The sequence below is a fragment of the Electrona antarctica genome, assembly GCF_951216825.1.
Source record: "Electrona antarctica genome assembly, chromosome: 20".
NCBI lineage: Eukaryota > Metazoa > Chordata > Actinopteri > Myctophiformes > Myctophidae > Electrona > Electrona antarctica.
Window position 1 is genome coordinate 30,500,519 of NC_136801.1, and position 15,602 is coordinate 30,516,120.

Genomic DNA, 15,602 nt, shown 5'->3' on the forward strand with positions numbered 1-15,602 from the left:
TACACATTTCTCAGTCTCTCTCTCTTTCTCTATCTCTCACACACACCGACACGCACACGCACACCCTCACGCACTCTGTGCACACATTGCCAACCCGAGAGCGGGAAGGAAACAGTGCATTTGTGTGTTTGAATATGCATTACACAGCCCACGCCTGGCAGGAGTCAAAGTGCTCCTTTTAAAGGTTCATAAATCATGGATGCTCTGGCTTGTGATCTCCAGCCCTGGCCCGCCTGCATATTTCGGGCCCTGCAGAGTGCCAGAGAGCGACAGTCAAAGAGCCGGCCCCTCTAGTTTTGGTCTTAAACAAACCTCCCGGAATGTGCTGATGGGGTAGAGAATTAATATTAGACCTAAACCTATCTGGCAGCTCAGTTTAACCCCAAGCATATCATTCAGCCTCCCCCTCTCAGCCAAAGTCTAGTAACTTAAAAAGGGGAAAAAAAGGAAGAAGCGAGGCTGGGATATACAGTGTAAGGGCGTGGAGCATTTCTTTTTATAAGCCTGCGCTGCTTACAGTTTTTATTTTTCAGTTTTTTATATAGTGGAACTTGGAGTTTGGTTGTGCGAATGTGAGCCCGCATGTTTTTTTTTTCCCTTCCCTATGTGGTATTATTGTGTTTGCTATAGCCCACCACATTCCTAATTGGATGATTCTGCTGGACAGACTGCACCAGAGAGCTATTGAGTCGGATTTCAATAACTGCTTGTTCTGACAAGGTGTATGATTCACTTCTCTTATCATGAGAAAATGAGCATGTTCACCTTGAGAGAGAGAGAGAGAGAACAGGAGGCTTTTGTCGGGCTGCCAACGAGCATTTCGAGACAGTGACGGGCGGGCTAATGTCGCATTGAAGGTTGTCTGCGGAAGAGGTTTGTCTTATTAGTTTTAGCATTCACTTATAGGGCCTCCTTTTCAATTTTCACTCACTTTAAAGAGGGGAATAAAGCGGAGTATTCAGACTCTTGACTGGGTGAATCATAGTCTTCAGACACGAGAATATTATAGTGGGATCCATATAGTGACTCTGAGAAGATGGCACACACACAAGGTCAATACGCTTTTTGTTCAAGTTTGTGATTTTCTTTTATGCGGTTATGCGTGATTATTATTATTTATTATTTTCTTTCTTCCTTTTTTCTATATTATCCACCTGAACCCTGTCATCCCTATTCTGGGGGGAATGGAACATCTACAAGCTCCGAATGCATTGCTCTGCAACATGTTGTGAGCTTGTTGATTTGACATTTTCAGTGAAGGTTTTTTTTTTGTAGAGGCGGAAAAAGGGCATACCAAGTATACAGAGCCAAAGCTCAAGTCTACTAAGTGTTGAGGTTTTAAATGGTTATATGTCTGAAATGAATCCGACATAAACAAACAAACAAACATACATTTTCACAACACTCGCGCGTCTTACCGATTTTCTCTCAAACTATTCACACGTACAGTACTAGGGCGTGACGTCACTATACGTGCTGAGGATAGAGGTGCTGTTGAATTGCAGAGGTGCAAATGAACAATGAATTGCGTTCTTGCTCATCATTAAAAGTCAGGTATACTGTTACGATGACAATATGTGAGATTATTTGAACCAATAGAAGTTATTTATAAAAAAAAAGGTTCAAGGTGTCATTGATATTGGTAGGGTTGTTCCTGAGACATTGAGGTCTGCGTGCGTGCGTGCGTGCGTGCATGTGCGTGCGTGTGCGTGTGTGTGTGTGTGTGTGTGTGTATATGTGGTTTGTTAAGGGAGGAGGGTTTTTCCCCCTATCCTGGCAACTGGGTTGTTCATCTGCAAAGGAGGGGAGGAGGAGGAGGGGAAGAAAGCAAGAAGGGAGAGCGAAGGAGGGAGGCCTCCTTTCACGGAGAAACAAAGATAGCTGTAATTAATGGCCCAGAGCTGGGGACTTGGGGGAGCTTTCTTGTGACAAGTCCGACTTAATTAAAACTTAAGACCACTGAAAGGGCCGCTCACTGTGAGGAGGGGGACGTCCCGCCGTCTTGTGAGAAAAAAAGAAGAAAAAAAAAAAGAGGACCTCGTAAGGCCCCCCCCCCCCCCCCCCCCCCCCCCCTCTACAAAAGAACGAAAAAAGACGGAAAGAGAAGCGACAGAGTAGGGAGAAAAGACGTGTTGGTCGGTGGCTGTAGCTATGTTGCTAATCCCTGTTTGTCAAAGGCGAGGTGGGGGTGGTGGTGGGGGGGGGGGGGTTGGGGGTGTATCTCTGGGATCTTTTGGTCTCGCACACCTGCAGCTAGCTGGCCTACTCTGCCACCCCCCCCCCCCTTTACCCCCCACATTTTTTCTCTGTCTCTCTTCTTTCTTTCTCTCTCTCTCTCTTTCTCTCTCTCGCTTTTTCTCTCACCGCAAAATAAGCCAAGTAGAAATGCTAGCGGCGCACTAACATTTCGTGTCCGTTCGGTTCGCTGAGAAAATAAATAATAAAAGTATTTCTCTCTCTCTCTCTCTCTGTCTATCTGTCCCTCCATAGATCAGATACTGAGAGCGTGGTCTGTTCCTTTGTTTCTGTGCATTGTTCATTAGCCCAGGAGCAACAACAGAGCCACACTTGATATGCTCGGCTTGACTGGTCGTGTGGGGGGTGGTGGTGGTGGTGTGTGTGTGTGTGTGTGTGTGTGTGTGTGTGCGCTTGTGTGTGCGTGCGCTGCTATTGTGAGTGCCAAATGTCCCCTCAAGTATAGTAGAATTTGAGAAATAGATGTTGTTGGGACTTGTTTTCCTGAAGATTTATGGTTAAAAGCATTTTTAGAGGCTTCAGGGGCTTACAATTATGAATTTAGAGGTAATGCTTAGCGGTTGGGGTTAGAGTTTTGTTTATTGTATACTTAGTTGTGCGGCAATGTCGCACACCGAAAAATTGCCGATCTACAAGCTCACGCATTTATCTGCTATGTTCTGCTATTGTCAATACCTAAAATGTTTGTGTCCTCACAAGTATAATGATACAAAGGTGCATGTGTCTGTGTGTGTGTGTGTGCACACTCGCTGCGGGCGTGGCTTAGAGGTAGGGGGTGGCTTTGCATGGCTGCAATGCCATTTAAAAAGAGGTAACTGGAAATTAAGGCTCGCAACTGACAGCCCGTTGAATGTGGACCCCCTGCAGCTCGCTGCCGTGAATGCAAGCCGCACAACTTGCACGCTAAAGACAAAAAAATAAAGAAAAAACACTGCACACCACCCTCCTTTGGCTTTCTCTCTCTCTCTGTGTGCGTGTGTGTGTGCGTGTGTGTGTGTGTGTGTGTGTGTGTGTGTGTGTGTGTGTGTGTGTGTGTGTGTGCGCTTGCCTGTTGGAAATAACAGGAAGTGCTGTGAATTGAAAAGAATTAACTACACAAAGGAAAGTGTTATGTATTTTAATGAATACATCGTCTATTATGTGTTTGCCTTTAACACAGTTCAGAATGGGGCATTCTGTGGCCATACTCCACACATTACAGCATTCTGTCTAGCCGTTTTGCAGTTATATTATTATTACTTTTGATGTAAGTCTGTTTTCTCTGTTTTCTCAAAAAACAAAACAAACATTTTCTCAACACCTTATATTAAGCCATTGTATACTTTGGAAAATGTGCCCAACGTAGGGACGCCATCGTTAACGTGGTCGTCATCCATTGTTTATGGTTCAATTGTGATATTATCAAACGCACCCACAAAAGAAATGCAGGTATTTAAATTCAGTCTGACCATTTGATTTACCTGTAGGTAGAATGTTCTTCAGACAGATGCTAGGTTCATTGTTTGCCTGGTGTCCAATTTCAATCTACAGATTGTTGTTGATGGTGTGCTGTGTAGAGTGACCTGTTATCCTAGTTTACTGAGGCACTACAGCACTGTCTCTCTGCATCCCATGCTTGCTTATGCCAAGTCACTCTGGACAAGAGCGTCTGCTAAATGGCTACATTTGCCCTTCGCTAAACCCCACCCCAAAAGCGATTGTCCAAATAGTTTAGCAGCCGCCGCTAAGGATGGCAAGCCTTTGTTGAACACATAACGCAGCTTAATGTCGGGAAAGTTACACGACTGACCCACCCAGGTGATGGCAAGAATACTAATCACCGTAGTCTTACCGCGCATTACATGTAAACACCTGTCGGATGGTCGTCGTAAGTTGATTGAGTTGCATACCGTTTCTCCCTGTAACATTTCCTCGTATTTTTAGTTTTTTTTAAATAATGTCACATGCACATTCTGTCCAGTGCCTACTGCAGGCCTGGTTGCAGTAGGCTACTGCAGGCCTGGTTGCAGTAGGCTACTGCAGGCCTGGTTGCAAGTCTTGCTACTGAAATGATCGATTATTTATGGAGAAATACCGTCATTTAACATACAAGGACAGCTTGCCATCTCAGAGTGGAGTGGGTGGGGCTTAGCGAAGGGCTAATTGTAAATTAGCGTAACCCGCTTAAAAAAAAAGAACTCCTCCTCTAAAAAACCTCTTCCTCTCTCTCTCCTCCCCGGTCTGTCCACCACCACAGTACCTCCAGAAGCAGGAGGGCGCGTGCAGTCCGGAGGCGTGCGTGTACTACTGCGCGCTGTGCGACTACTCCACCAAGGCCCGTCTGAACCTGGTGCAGCACGCGCGCTCCGCCCGCCACCAGCAGAACGAGGGCCTGCGGAAGCTGCAGCTCCACCAGCAGGGCCTGGGAGGGGGCGACGACGACGGCCTCAGCCTCCACGAGCTCTTCCACGTCAAGGACTGTCCAGCCTCCTCCGCTCAAGGTCAGTGACACGCACGCACTAAACGCAGTATACACCCACAGAGCGGCTGGCCAACGTTGAAGCCGTCCCCCACTCTACTGGCCAAAGCTGGAACTGCAGTCGCGCGAGTAAACATCGATGTGAACATCGATGTGAACATGCATCGACAACATGTGGAAGTAGAGCGTTCTTCCGGGTCCTTCAAACGCCAAACAAATAATTCGAAAGAAGAAAAAAAAGGGCAGGGTACAAAACCTTTTACATGTTTTTCATTTTTCTAATTATTTGTTCGGCCCAAATTGTGTTTGTTGTCATGATTTGTCACGATCCGAGTTGGCTTCGTCCGAGGCTTAAAAGGTCTTCAACCCATTTAGGACTGAGGCCGATTCTAAGAAAATGTCATCTAAATCCTAAAAGTTTTCAGAAAAGCTTATGTTTCTATGGCAGCTGTGCTCGACCTTTTTTATGTCAAGGACCCACAGAATTATCTGTATAAATGGCTGCGGACCCCCCGTCTGAAAATATGTTGTTCCAGGGACCCCCCAGAAGCAAAGATTTGAGTTCAAAACGTTCGCTCTGAAAGAATGCTGTGTCGAACGTTGCGAAGATCGCTTAGCCGAATCAGGGCCGTTTGAGTTGCGACCCGATAAGGCACAGAATAGTAAATCACGTTCTGGCGAGAGCGTTTTTTCCCATAACCGCACCCTACTAGTAGTAGCGGCGGTGTCCATCGACTCCCAGCCTCCGCAAATAAGGGAGTCCCAGTTTATGTAGAACTCTGAGTACACCCTGCTGTGCCTTTTGCCAGGTTAGCGAGGGTTAGACCTGATTTATTCTTGAGTGCTGTGTTGCACAAGGCGAATATGGTCAATCTCTACAACACGTGGTCGTAGATTGGCTATTTTTGGTACACAATACTGGCCCGCAAATTTAAGTATAAATCTGTGACCTGACTTAATTAGTTTCTGTTTGGTTTCTGTTTGGTTGTGAGCTCCTGTCGAGTTTGGTTGATGTTTGCTGAAGGTATATGGATTCAGTGCTGGTGGGACGTTTTTAGTTTGAAGTCTGTCTGTCTGTCTGTCTGTCTGTCTGTCTGTCTGTCTGTCTGTCTGTCTGTCTGTCTGTCTGTCTGTCTGTCTGTCTGTCTCTCCTGTTCGTATCCAGATCACGTCTACCGACACAGTCCCGTCCATTCCCCCTAATCTCCCCAAAATGAGCATACTGTTCCTATTAGGCTGCTGTGCTTATATCTGACACACACACACACACACACACACACACACACACACACACACACACACACACACATGCTCGCTACACACACACACAGTGCGCGTGCACTGTCCACTGGAGGGACATCCCAGGCAGGCATGCAGCCGGCTTATGAAACCCTACCTTGGGAGGATCTCGCTAGTGAAAAGGCCTCCACGCACATACAAACTACACACACACACACACACACACACACACACACACACACTCTCGCTACACACACACACACACACACACACACACACACACACACACACACACACACACACACACACGCTACACACACACGGTTTTCTCCCCGGAGTGAGCTTTCATTTCCTTTCTCATGACCAAAGCAATTTGGCTTTCATTTAAGAGTCTCCGTCCTGCCAGCAGCTAATAAGTGAAACAGAACTGTAAAACATTCAGAAAGACAAAAAAAAAAAGACACGAGAACGAAAAAAAAGAAAGAAAAAGATTAATCGTTTTTCTCTGAGTGGGGGCTGGTGGGTGAGGTTTGCAGGGGTGTATGGGGAGAAGGGGGGGGGGGGGGGGGTCGAGCCTGTAATTTAAACCATAAGACGGAGTGGAGAGTCGGGGTCCATTATTTAGTCATCTTTATGTTAATGCTGCCGGCAAGAGAAAATGAACGCTTAACTTGTTTTTGCTTTGCTTGACCTCGAAGGAGAGCCGTGGTGGGGGTGTGTGGGGGCGGGGGGGCACTCTAACACGTTTGGAATAGCATTCCGCCATAGCATTAGTCCATACATCCATCTGTGTGTGTGTGTGTGTGTGTGTGTGTGTGTGTGTGTGTGTGAGTGTGTGTGTGTGTGTGTGTGTGTGTGTGTGTGTGTGTTTTAACATTAATCTGCGCTCCCCAAAGTGTCCTGTTTATACATGGTACTCCCAAACCAGATGGGGGCCAGGCACTGAGAAACACATGTGAAGTCCGCACGCGCACATGCACGCGCACACACACACACACACACACACACACACACACACACACACACACACACACACACACACGGCAGAGGGAGCTTCCCATGCTGGAGAAAAGGAGAGAGTTGTGCGTACGGTGTGCGTTTGGTTTTAATTATACACGGATCAAAGTTTCGCTGAAGTTCAGGGTGCAGCAAGAAAAGCATGCTTAGATAAATCATTACTGTGCATTTTAACATGGCCACTCTCTCTCTCTCTCTCTCTCTCTCTCTCTCTCTCTCTCTCTCTCTCTCTCTCTCTCTCTCTCTCTCTCTCTCTCTCGCTCCTCTCCCTCTCTCTCTCTCATCTGACTGTCTCTCTACCATTCCTTCTCTCTGTCCTCCATTGTGTGTGATCCTGTCCTTTGTTTCCATTTAGAGCAGTGGTTCTCAACCTTTTTGAGGGGCGCTAGCCCCTCCTATATACAGGTTTAATGTTTTAGTCTTTAGTTCAATGTTTGTTTAGTAAACGCCATTGACAATGAAGGGGAAATTTGCGTCATACTGTGCCTCATTACGTCATATTGTCTCTTTATTGTTAATGGCGTTTAATGTTTATGTTGGCACCGTTTGTTTTACATCAACCGATCAACATGCACTTTAATATATTAGCGCCCCTCACTTCACACGGGTGTGATTATTTAAATTCACATAGCGGTAACTCTGAGAGTGTACAAGTTGGAACCTCCACCAAGGACCCCTGAGGTGCCCTGGACCCCACTTTGAGAACCACTGGTGTAGAACACAAGCACAGCTTTTTAGTTTTTACCCCCCTTTTTTATGTATTTCTTTTCCCTTTTTTTTTTACATCTGAGACCAGCAACTGTGTTTTAAACCTGTCAAAAGCAATATTCACCCCTGTGCACCTATTTCAAATGTTCCACTCTTAAAACACACTGTATTTGTTGCCCGGGCCGGCCACTGTGTTTTATACCTTTTGGCTTTGATGCACACATGGTAAATTTCCACGAGGAAGCTAAAGCTAGCAGCGACGAGGCCTCGATTTTTTGGTACAGCCGGCGGCGCCCACAAAGAAGCAAAGCCTTTTTCTTATTTTTTTGGATGGCCCCCTTTTGCCCATTCCACATAATATTTGAGTGAACAACGGTATTCTTTCACAAGGTACACAGTAAAATAAATTCAAAGGCGTTACCCTGTGTATAGCTTACATGTTTGGCAGCCACAGACACAGAGAAGGAGAGGGAGAGAGCGAGGGTGTCAGCAAGAGATCAAACGAGGGGGGAGTCCATGTAATAAACCGGGGCAATAGTGTACCGGTGGCTATACACAAGAAAGCCACTATATCCACGCAGTCAAAAGCTGACTGTTCATTTCACTAAGAGTGTACACAGTACTACACACTCATGGAACCACATTTGGACCCTCACATTTACCCTGTGAGGATCAGTGGTTCTCAACGTGGGTTCTGGCACCCCGCCAGACCCCCTAGGGTTCCTTGAGGTTTTTTTTCTCGAAAAACCCATGTTTCTATGTCAGTCGTTCTCAAAATTTGTCATGCTTGTAGATCTGTAGACCCCCAAAAATATATGTAATTGGCCGCCGACCCCCATCTGAAAATATGTTATTCCATTGACCCCCCCCCCCCCCCCCCCTAGAAGCAAAGATTTGAGTTAAAAACGTTCGCTCTGAAAGAATATATATTCAAAGATTTGCACCACATTTTCAAGATTTTTCAAAAATAGCAGACCTACAAGCTTGTAGATCTTTTCAACAGCTAAAGTATAACATAATGCTTAAAACACCAAAAGGGGTTCCCGCCCAAAATGGGTTAAAGTGGTTCTACTGATTGTGATGCTAGCCCATTTTGCCCGGGGACCCCCTGGAACTCCCCTCAAGGACCCCCGGGGGAGCCGTGGTTTGAGAACCATACAGATTTTTATTTTTAAAACAAACGGTACAGTCCAGGATGTTAGCTTTATTAACCCTGTAAGACCACAGCAGCACAGAACATGGCTGTGTGGCTTTCTTCAGTCATGGCGAGGTAGAAGGGTTGTAATATCCACTGGTAGTGACACTAGTTGTGCTAGATTACACTAGAGTAGGTATTATGGGGGCCCGGTAGAGTAGAGTTAGAACACTGTGGTTGCTGGAGGCTCTCAGTGATAGATGATCCCACTGCGAGGTGCCAACGGAAAAGGTTCTTGTGGTATAGGCAGCATTATCAGCCTAAGGACCAGCTCTTTTGCACACGCGTGGACGCGCAAGTGTGTATATGGCTGGGCATCTGTGTGAATCAGTACGTGAATCGGTGCACGTGTATCTAGTGCATTTTCGTTGGGATGAAGGAACCTTGTATCTCCATTCTCCATAGTTCGACTTTTTACGTTCTCATAAGTTAACGCCCTACTTCATCGTGCGAGAGTGTCGCACAAAAGTAGTGACACTACTAGTAGTGACGCGGTGCGTTGTGAGCTTGTAGATCGGCTATTTAAAAATCCCTATTTAAAAATTATTTTTTAAAACGCTAATAAAATAAAAGGAATGGGTTTTGCTTTCCCCCCCGACAGCAACCATATATTTGTGTGTAGTGTGCAGTGTGTAGTGTATGTACTGTATGTACATACTGTTAGTTTTCTGGGGCTACAATTCCTGACTCGCGCACTTTTCTGTTCATTAGAGACATGGTATGAAAAAGATTAATTTAAGTGCTGACCGGTATCTTTCTCTTAAAGCCCAAGGAACCTGGCACGGAGCCAGATAATTATAGGCCCATTTGGGAATAGGGGGGGTTCTAATGCTCTGGACTTTATGTACATGTGAATGGCTTTCATTAAACAATTTTGATGCTGATTTTTATGGCCTAATTAAGGATACAGTATTGCTGGGACGCGCCACGAGGGTATTGGTCTTTTTGAACAAAGACCTAGGGATGGAAGCAAGCAGCCCCCTTATACTGTGTGTGTGTGTATGTGGCGTGCGTGTGTGTGCGTGCATGTGTGTGTGCATGTTTCTTTAGGACTATCTCAGTCTTTGTTTTCCCTCAGAGTCTTTAAATCCCTGGACCTGGACAAGTTGTCTCATCATTTAGGCTAGGTAAACGTGTGTGTGTGTGTGTGTGTGTGTGTGTGTGTGTGTGTGTGTGTGTGTGTGTGTGTGTGTGTGTGTGTGTGTGTGTGTGTGTGTGTGTGTGTGTGTGTGTGTGTGTGTGTGTGTGTGTGTGTGTGTGTGTGTGTGTGTGTGTGTGTGTGTGTGTGTGTGTGTGTGTGTGTGTGTGTGTGTGTGTGTGTTCGCTCGAATAACATTGGTTTGAGGTGACGTGTCCTAATTCTTCCAAACAAAGCGGAGCTTCGCATCGCTGAAGTTTGACTGTTCAAAGTTGTTCTAAATACTTCTCGACGTGGTCTTTAAGCCAGCGATTCTCAACATGTGGGCCCGTCCGGGGCCCACTGTTTTTCTTGTTCGTGTTCTTTAAACCCTTGAAAAAGAATGTCATTGTGATACTGCTAATCTAACGTATACTATAGCTGGAAAACAATTGATTGCTTAAAAATGTACGTTTTCTGAAAATGCACGCAGCCCACCCATCTGACCACGTAACACGGCAGCCGTTCAAACACTTAAGAGATTCTGCTTAGTTTAGTTGTCCCCGAAAAAGGCTGGCTCTAAATACTTCTTAACGTGTTTTTCTTTCAACACTTTGTCCCTACGATCCTCAAGACGAGGAAGGCCCCGCTGTGCACTCACTTAGCGACGTAAACCGGCCCCGTTGTTCTGCTTACTGTTCAGGGAAGCCATTTGCGGTGGAAATTGAGTTGATAAAGAATGCCAGTTTGCATCAGACGGGCGAGTGTAAATGAATCCCCCTCTCAACAACATGGAGGATCGAGGAGGAGGCCATTTTGTCGCTTTTGCTTTGAGGGTTCGTCCAAGGGGTTGTTAGCAGAATATTAGATTTTTGTTTTTCTCGCTCTCCCCTCCGCTCGCCGTGCATAATAAAGTTATGCCGTGAATGGAAGCGCTGAGGAGAATTGGAGGGGAATAAAATCTATGACAGCTTGTGAGTCATGGCCTTAATAACTTAACAAACGCAGCTGATGAGCTGCGCTCACTTTGTAGCGATGCTAGCAGTCACTTCCATTTAGTCATAGTCTCTTCTTCCTCTGACTGTCTGACTGTCTGACTGTCTGTCTGTCTGTCTGTGTCTGTCTGTCTGTCTGTCTGTCTGTCTGTCTTATATTGTGTGCATGTACAACAGTGTAAACAAACATACATACATACATACATACATACATACATACATACAATTTATATTGCGCTTGCATAGGTACTTCGTTTACCTAGGTACAAAGTCACTTTACAGAAAGTGTGTGTGTGCGTGTGCGTGTGCGCGCGGTATAGTCCATTAGCCCAGTGCTCCATCATGTGTGAAGCTCCCTGTACTGTGAGTCAGTCCATGCAGAAACAGCCCAGGCTGTGCTGCATACGTACATACATACTTTACTTTTTGCCATCCATCCACTTCCTCTCCTCTTCCTCCTGCAACGCATGCATGCGTTGGCTGGTTCCCTCTCGGTCCAGACGCAGCAGAGAGAGAGGGAGAGATGGGATCTTATGGAGGTAATTATTTCTGAGAGCGCGGCCTGTCATCCACCCCTCTACACCCCCCCCCCCCCCCCCACCCACCCACCCACCTCCCCCCCAGTGCATTAAAGAGGGAGGGAGTGGACCCTCTCTTTGTCTGATTCTCCTTTTTAAACAAAAGACCCCTTCTGACTTAGACACACCAGCAACACTTTTATCGTGTGTGCGTGTGTGTGTGTGTGTGTGTGTGTGTGTGTGTGTGTGTGTGTGTGTGTGTGTGTCCGTCCGTCCAGGCCCTTTGTTTTCTCTGAGTGATAAGGCTCCGGGAGTTTTCTGGTCCTGGTCAAATTAGTGTGGTAGTGCTAACCATTTCCATAGCAGCTTTAGGCTAAAAACTGAGCCTAATGGACACTTACTTACTCTGGTGTGTGTGTGCGTGTGTGCGCGTGTGCGTGTGTGCGTGTGTGTGTGTGTGTGTGTGTGTGTGTGTGTGTGTGTGTGTGTGCGTGCGCCTGCTTGTGAGGGCGAAAAATTGTACAATGGTAGAAATAAACATAGTGAGGACAGCTTTCCTCGTCCTCACAAGATAAATGGTTGTTTTCCAGTCAAAATAGATTTGGGCATTTAGGCTTTCAATTAAGGAAAAGATTCAAGTTATGGTTAGACTTTTAGAAGTTAGGGTAGGAGTTCTGTCAGATTTATACTGACACTTTTATAGTCTCGCTGGGACCAGTGTTGTTTTTGTCAGCAAAGTTTAGTCCTCGTCTCTTGAATAGTTTTCACTTAGTTTTAGTCACCTGGAATGTTTTAGTTTTAGTCGACTAAATATCATAAGATAGTCGAGTAAATCTACAGTTGATTTAGTCGAACAAAATGTGTTTAGGCGGGCCTTGATGCCGTCGTAATGACGTTTTTTTCACTTGCTGAAAATAGCCGATCTACAAGCTCAACGGGTCGCGTTGAGATCTGCTATTTTCAGCATGCAACCAAGTGTAAAATGACTTATACTGGATCTCTTGTCCACTAGTCCCTTCCTAACATTTTAGTCAGTGAAAAAAGGTAGTCGACGAACATTTTTCGTCTTAGTTTTAGTCAACGAAATCAACACTGGCTGGGACGTGTTGTGAGCTTATAGAGCTGATATTTACAGTGTGCAACACTGGCTGGGACGTGTTGTGAGCTCATAGAGCAGATATTTGCAGTGTGCAACACTGTTGGGCAAGTATAAAGGGCCATTCACACAAGCACTAGCTTGTGTGAATTCACACAAGCACGCATAGTTTATACAAATCATTCTAAATCAAGCGGATGGCAGAGTCCACACCAAAGCTATAGCACAGACAACGGTAAACGGTGTAGGATTAGGGTTCAAAATGGCAAAACAAAACTGTATGTCCTCACCAGTATAGTAATGTCAATGTGTGCGTGCGTGCGTCGGTGATTGATAGAAAGCGCAAATAAGAGACGGGAGAGAAACGGTTCGGCGGATGGGGAAAGAGTTCAAGTGTGCCATCTTGCTTTGAAACAGTACAGTGCTATCATTTCTTGTTTCCAAGTTTAGCCAACCAACCCAAACCATGTGTGTGTGTGTGTTTGTCTGTACCCAATGCAGTCTATAAGCACAAGCACAACCAAAATGATCATTTCATTTTCGCTGTGGTAGGGCCTCTGCCTTCGCATTGCAACGTGATGACACTGAGGCATCTTTTGAGGCATTAGGGCTTTTTCTTCTTCCATCCCTCGCTCTCGTCTTTCTTTCCTCCTTCCGTCTCTCTCTCTCTCGCTCTCTCTCTGGGCGGTGGGGTGGTGGTTTAGCCATTCTGCCAGTTCCTTTTTTTTCAGGATGGTCTCTCCTCCCCAGACAGAATTCTATTTCTAGGGTTTGTCTCAGTAATTTGTGGCCATTACATAAACGCTCCACGGCCGGCCCGTGGAGTGAGAGGCTTTCTGTGTTACACACCCAACCAACCATCCCTGTTGCAGTGCTGCGTTATAGTCACCAATGCTATGCTAATGCAGCGGCGGCCATTTTGTTTTCTCTTGTTGGAGTCAGATAGATAGTCACTGCACAGTGTCAATTTGAATCGGAGAGTGTACTAAACGTACCCTGTGTATACCCATTTGGGTATACGTACAATTTAGGCATTTAGCAGTCGCACTTGTACAGAAACGACTTATGCAAGATAAACACATAAAGGTAAGCACATACATCATATGCAGAGAGATAGTGGTGCCTCAGTAAACTAGGATCACTATAAACCAATAACCTAGCATCAATCTAAACAATATTCTATCAGAAATAATAAGCTATACATAGATTGAAACTATTGGATACCATGGTACACACAATGAACATAGCAACCTAGTATAGTGACTGTTTGACTTTTTGGTGAATGGGGGCCATCTTTAATTAGTCTTTCATGAGCATTTTGTGCCGTTGTAATCTGTTCAATGGATGGATGGATGTTGTCATTCGATAGCTAACAGCTGCGATTGGCTTCACTCCGTTTCTCCAATGGCGTTTGGTTGCACAAGTCTAGCCAGCCAATCATGGTTAAGCCTACATATTGATTTGATTAGACACAGCTTATTACTTGCCATTAGCCAATCAGGCTGTGACCTTTTCCCTCCCGTTTATTGCGAAAGCAGAAAGTTATACTTTTACATAAAAGGTGCGGGACACAGATGTTATTGGAACGTTCTGCATTCATTCCCCGTGTAATAAAAGTTGGAATGTTATTATATGTTCCTAGTCTGATGAGATTGACATGATCTTACCCGGGAGGATTTTGATGGACTATATAGTTTTTATTGCCGTGCAATTAGATGGAGACAATACCCTCCATTTTAAATCATTTGTCAAATCAAAATAAGACACGTTCATATAGTGTGTATTATTATATTTTCGGCAAGTAGCAATTTAGCCCCAAATTTCCCCCAAAAACCATATTCTGGACGGCTGGGGAGAGCAAAAGATGTGGTCATTTTTTGAATAATTCCATCCAAGCAAATTATAATTACTTTGTGGTCTGTGTGTGCACATAGAAAAAAAGGGAGGCGCAGTCTGACTTGAGCTTTAGGGAAAAAAAAAAGCAAAAAAAAAAAAAAAAAAAAAAAAGCAAAGGGCTTCGGTTCACCATAAACTATTTTTGAAATGGTGTGCCGGGGCGGTATGGGCTTTGGACCGATTGTTGTTCTTTGACTTGAAGCAGCTCTTTGGTGGAGGGGGGTATTACCCGCTTCCTAAATCGTTCCCTCATGTTTTTTCCGTGCCCCACCACGCTGACAGTTATAATTTGCAGAAATTGCTCTGATTATCTGAATTAGCATACCTGACCAATGCCACATTAGACTTATTTACAATACAAAGCCATGGGGGCTCTGAGGACGCATACTAAATATGACTTAACCCTTTGAGAGAGGAGGGGTGGGGGGGACTGGCGTCAGTGAGGCCTGGCACTCTGTGAAAGGAGGGCCGTACGAGTCAATGACATCACAAAGAGCTTAAGGCTCACCCCTCCATATGGAACTGGAAGGGTTTGCTTTTTTTTTGGGGCCGGGGGGTGATGGCGGTGGGGTGGGGGGCTGAATGGAAGATTTTGGAAAAGGAAGTCTTGAATGTGAAGAGCAGAGGGGGGGGGGGGGGGGGGGGCTGGGGGGGGGTGAGCACAAAAACGCAGGGTCGGGGCAACGCTTTTCGTTCATATGTTACCCAAACCCACTGACCTTTTCCTCTGCATTTTCCTGTTTTTTCCACGCCACTCATCCCTTCTCGTAGCAACACTGCCTCCATGCCTTAGCGTTTCTGTCCCCTCGCTCCTTCTGTTTTTCCCTTCTTTCTCTTCCCCTTCACTCACCTCCATTCTCTTGTGTTTTCTCCAGCCCCTCGCCGCAGCCTACACCCTCATCTCTCTCTCTCTCTCTCTCTCTCTCTCTGTCGGCTGACTCTTAGCCACAGATGGAGAAAACAATGGGGCATGTCACACAGCATTAAGACAAACAATCCGCTGATGGGAGGAGGGTTGCGAGGAGAAGGCCAGCCGTATCCTAGCAATACGCTGGCTGGCCTCAAACAGCCGCTAATCTGAGACTGTGGTCATACAATACGCAGATG

General features: G+C 45.7%; 1 protein-coding gene across 1 annotated transcript in view; it reads left to right on the forward strand.

Annotated features, from left to right (window-relative positions):
• zfhx4 (zinc finger homeobox 4) overlaps positions 1-15,602 on the forward strand; it is a 98,973-nt gene that overhangs the window by 65,189 nt on the left and 18,182 nt on the right. The window contains exon 7 of the mRNA XM_079489826.1: positions 4,493-4,736. Coding sequence (XP_079345952.1) covers positions 4,493-4,736 — 244 coding nt within the window. The remainder of the gene's footprint in view (positions 1-4,492; positions 4,737-15,602) is intronic.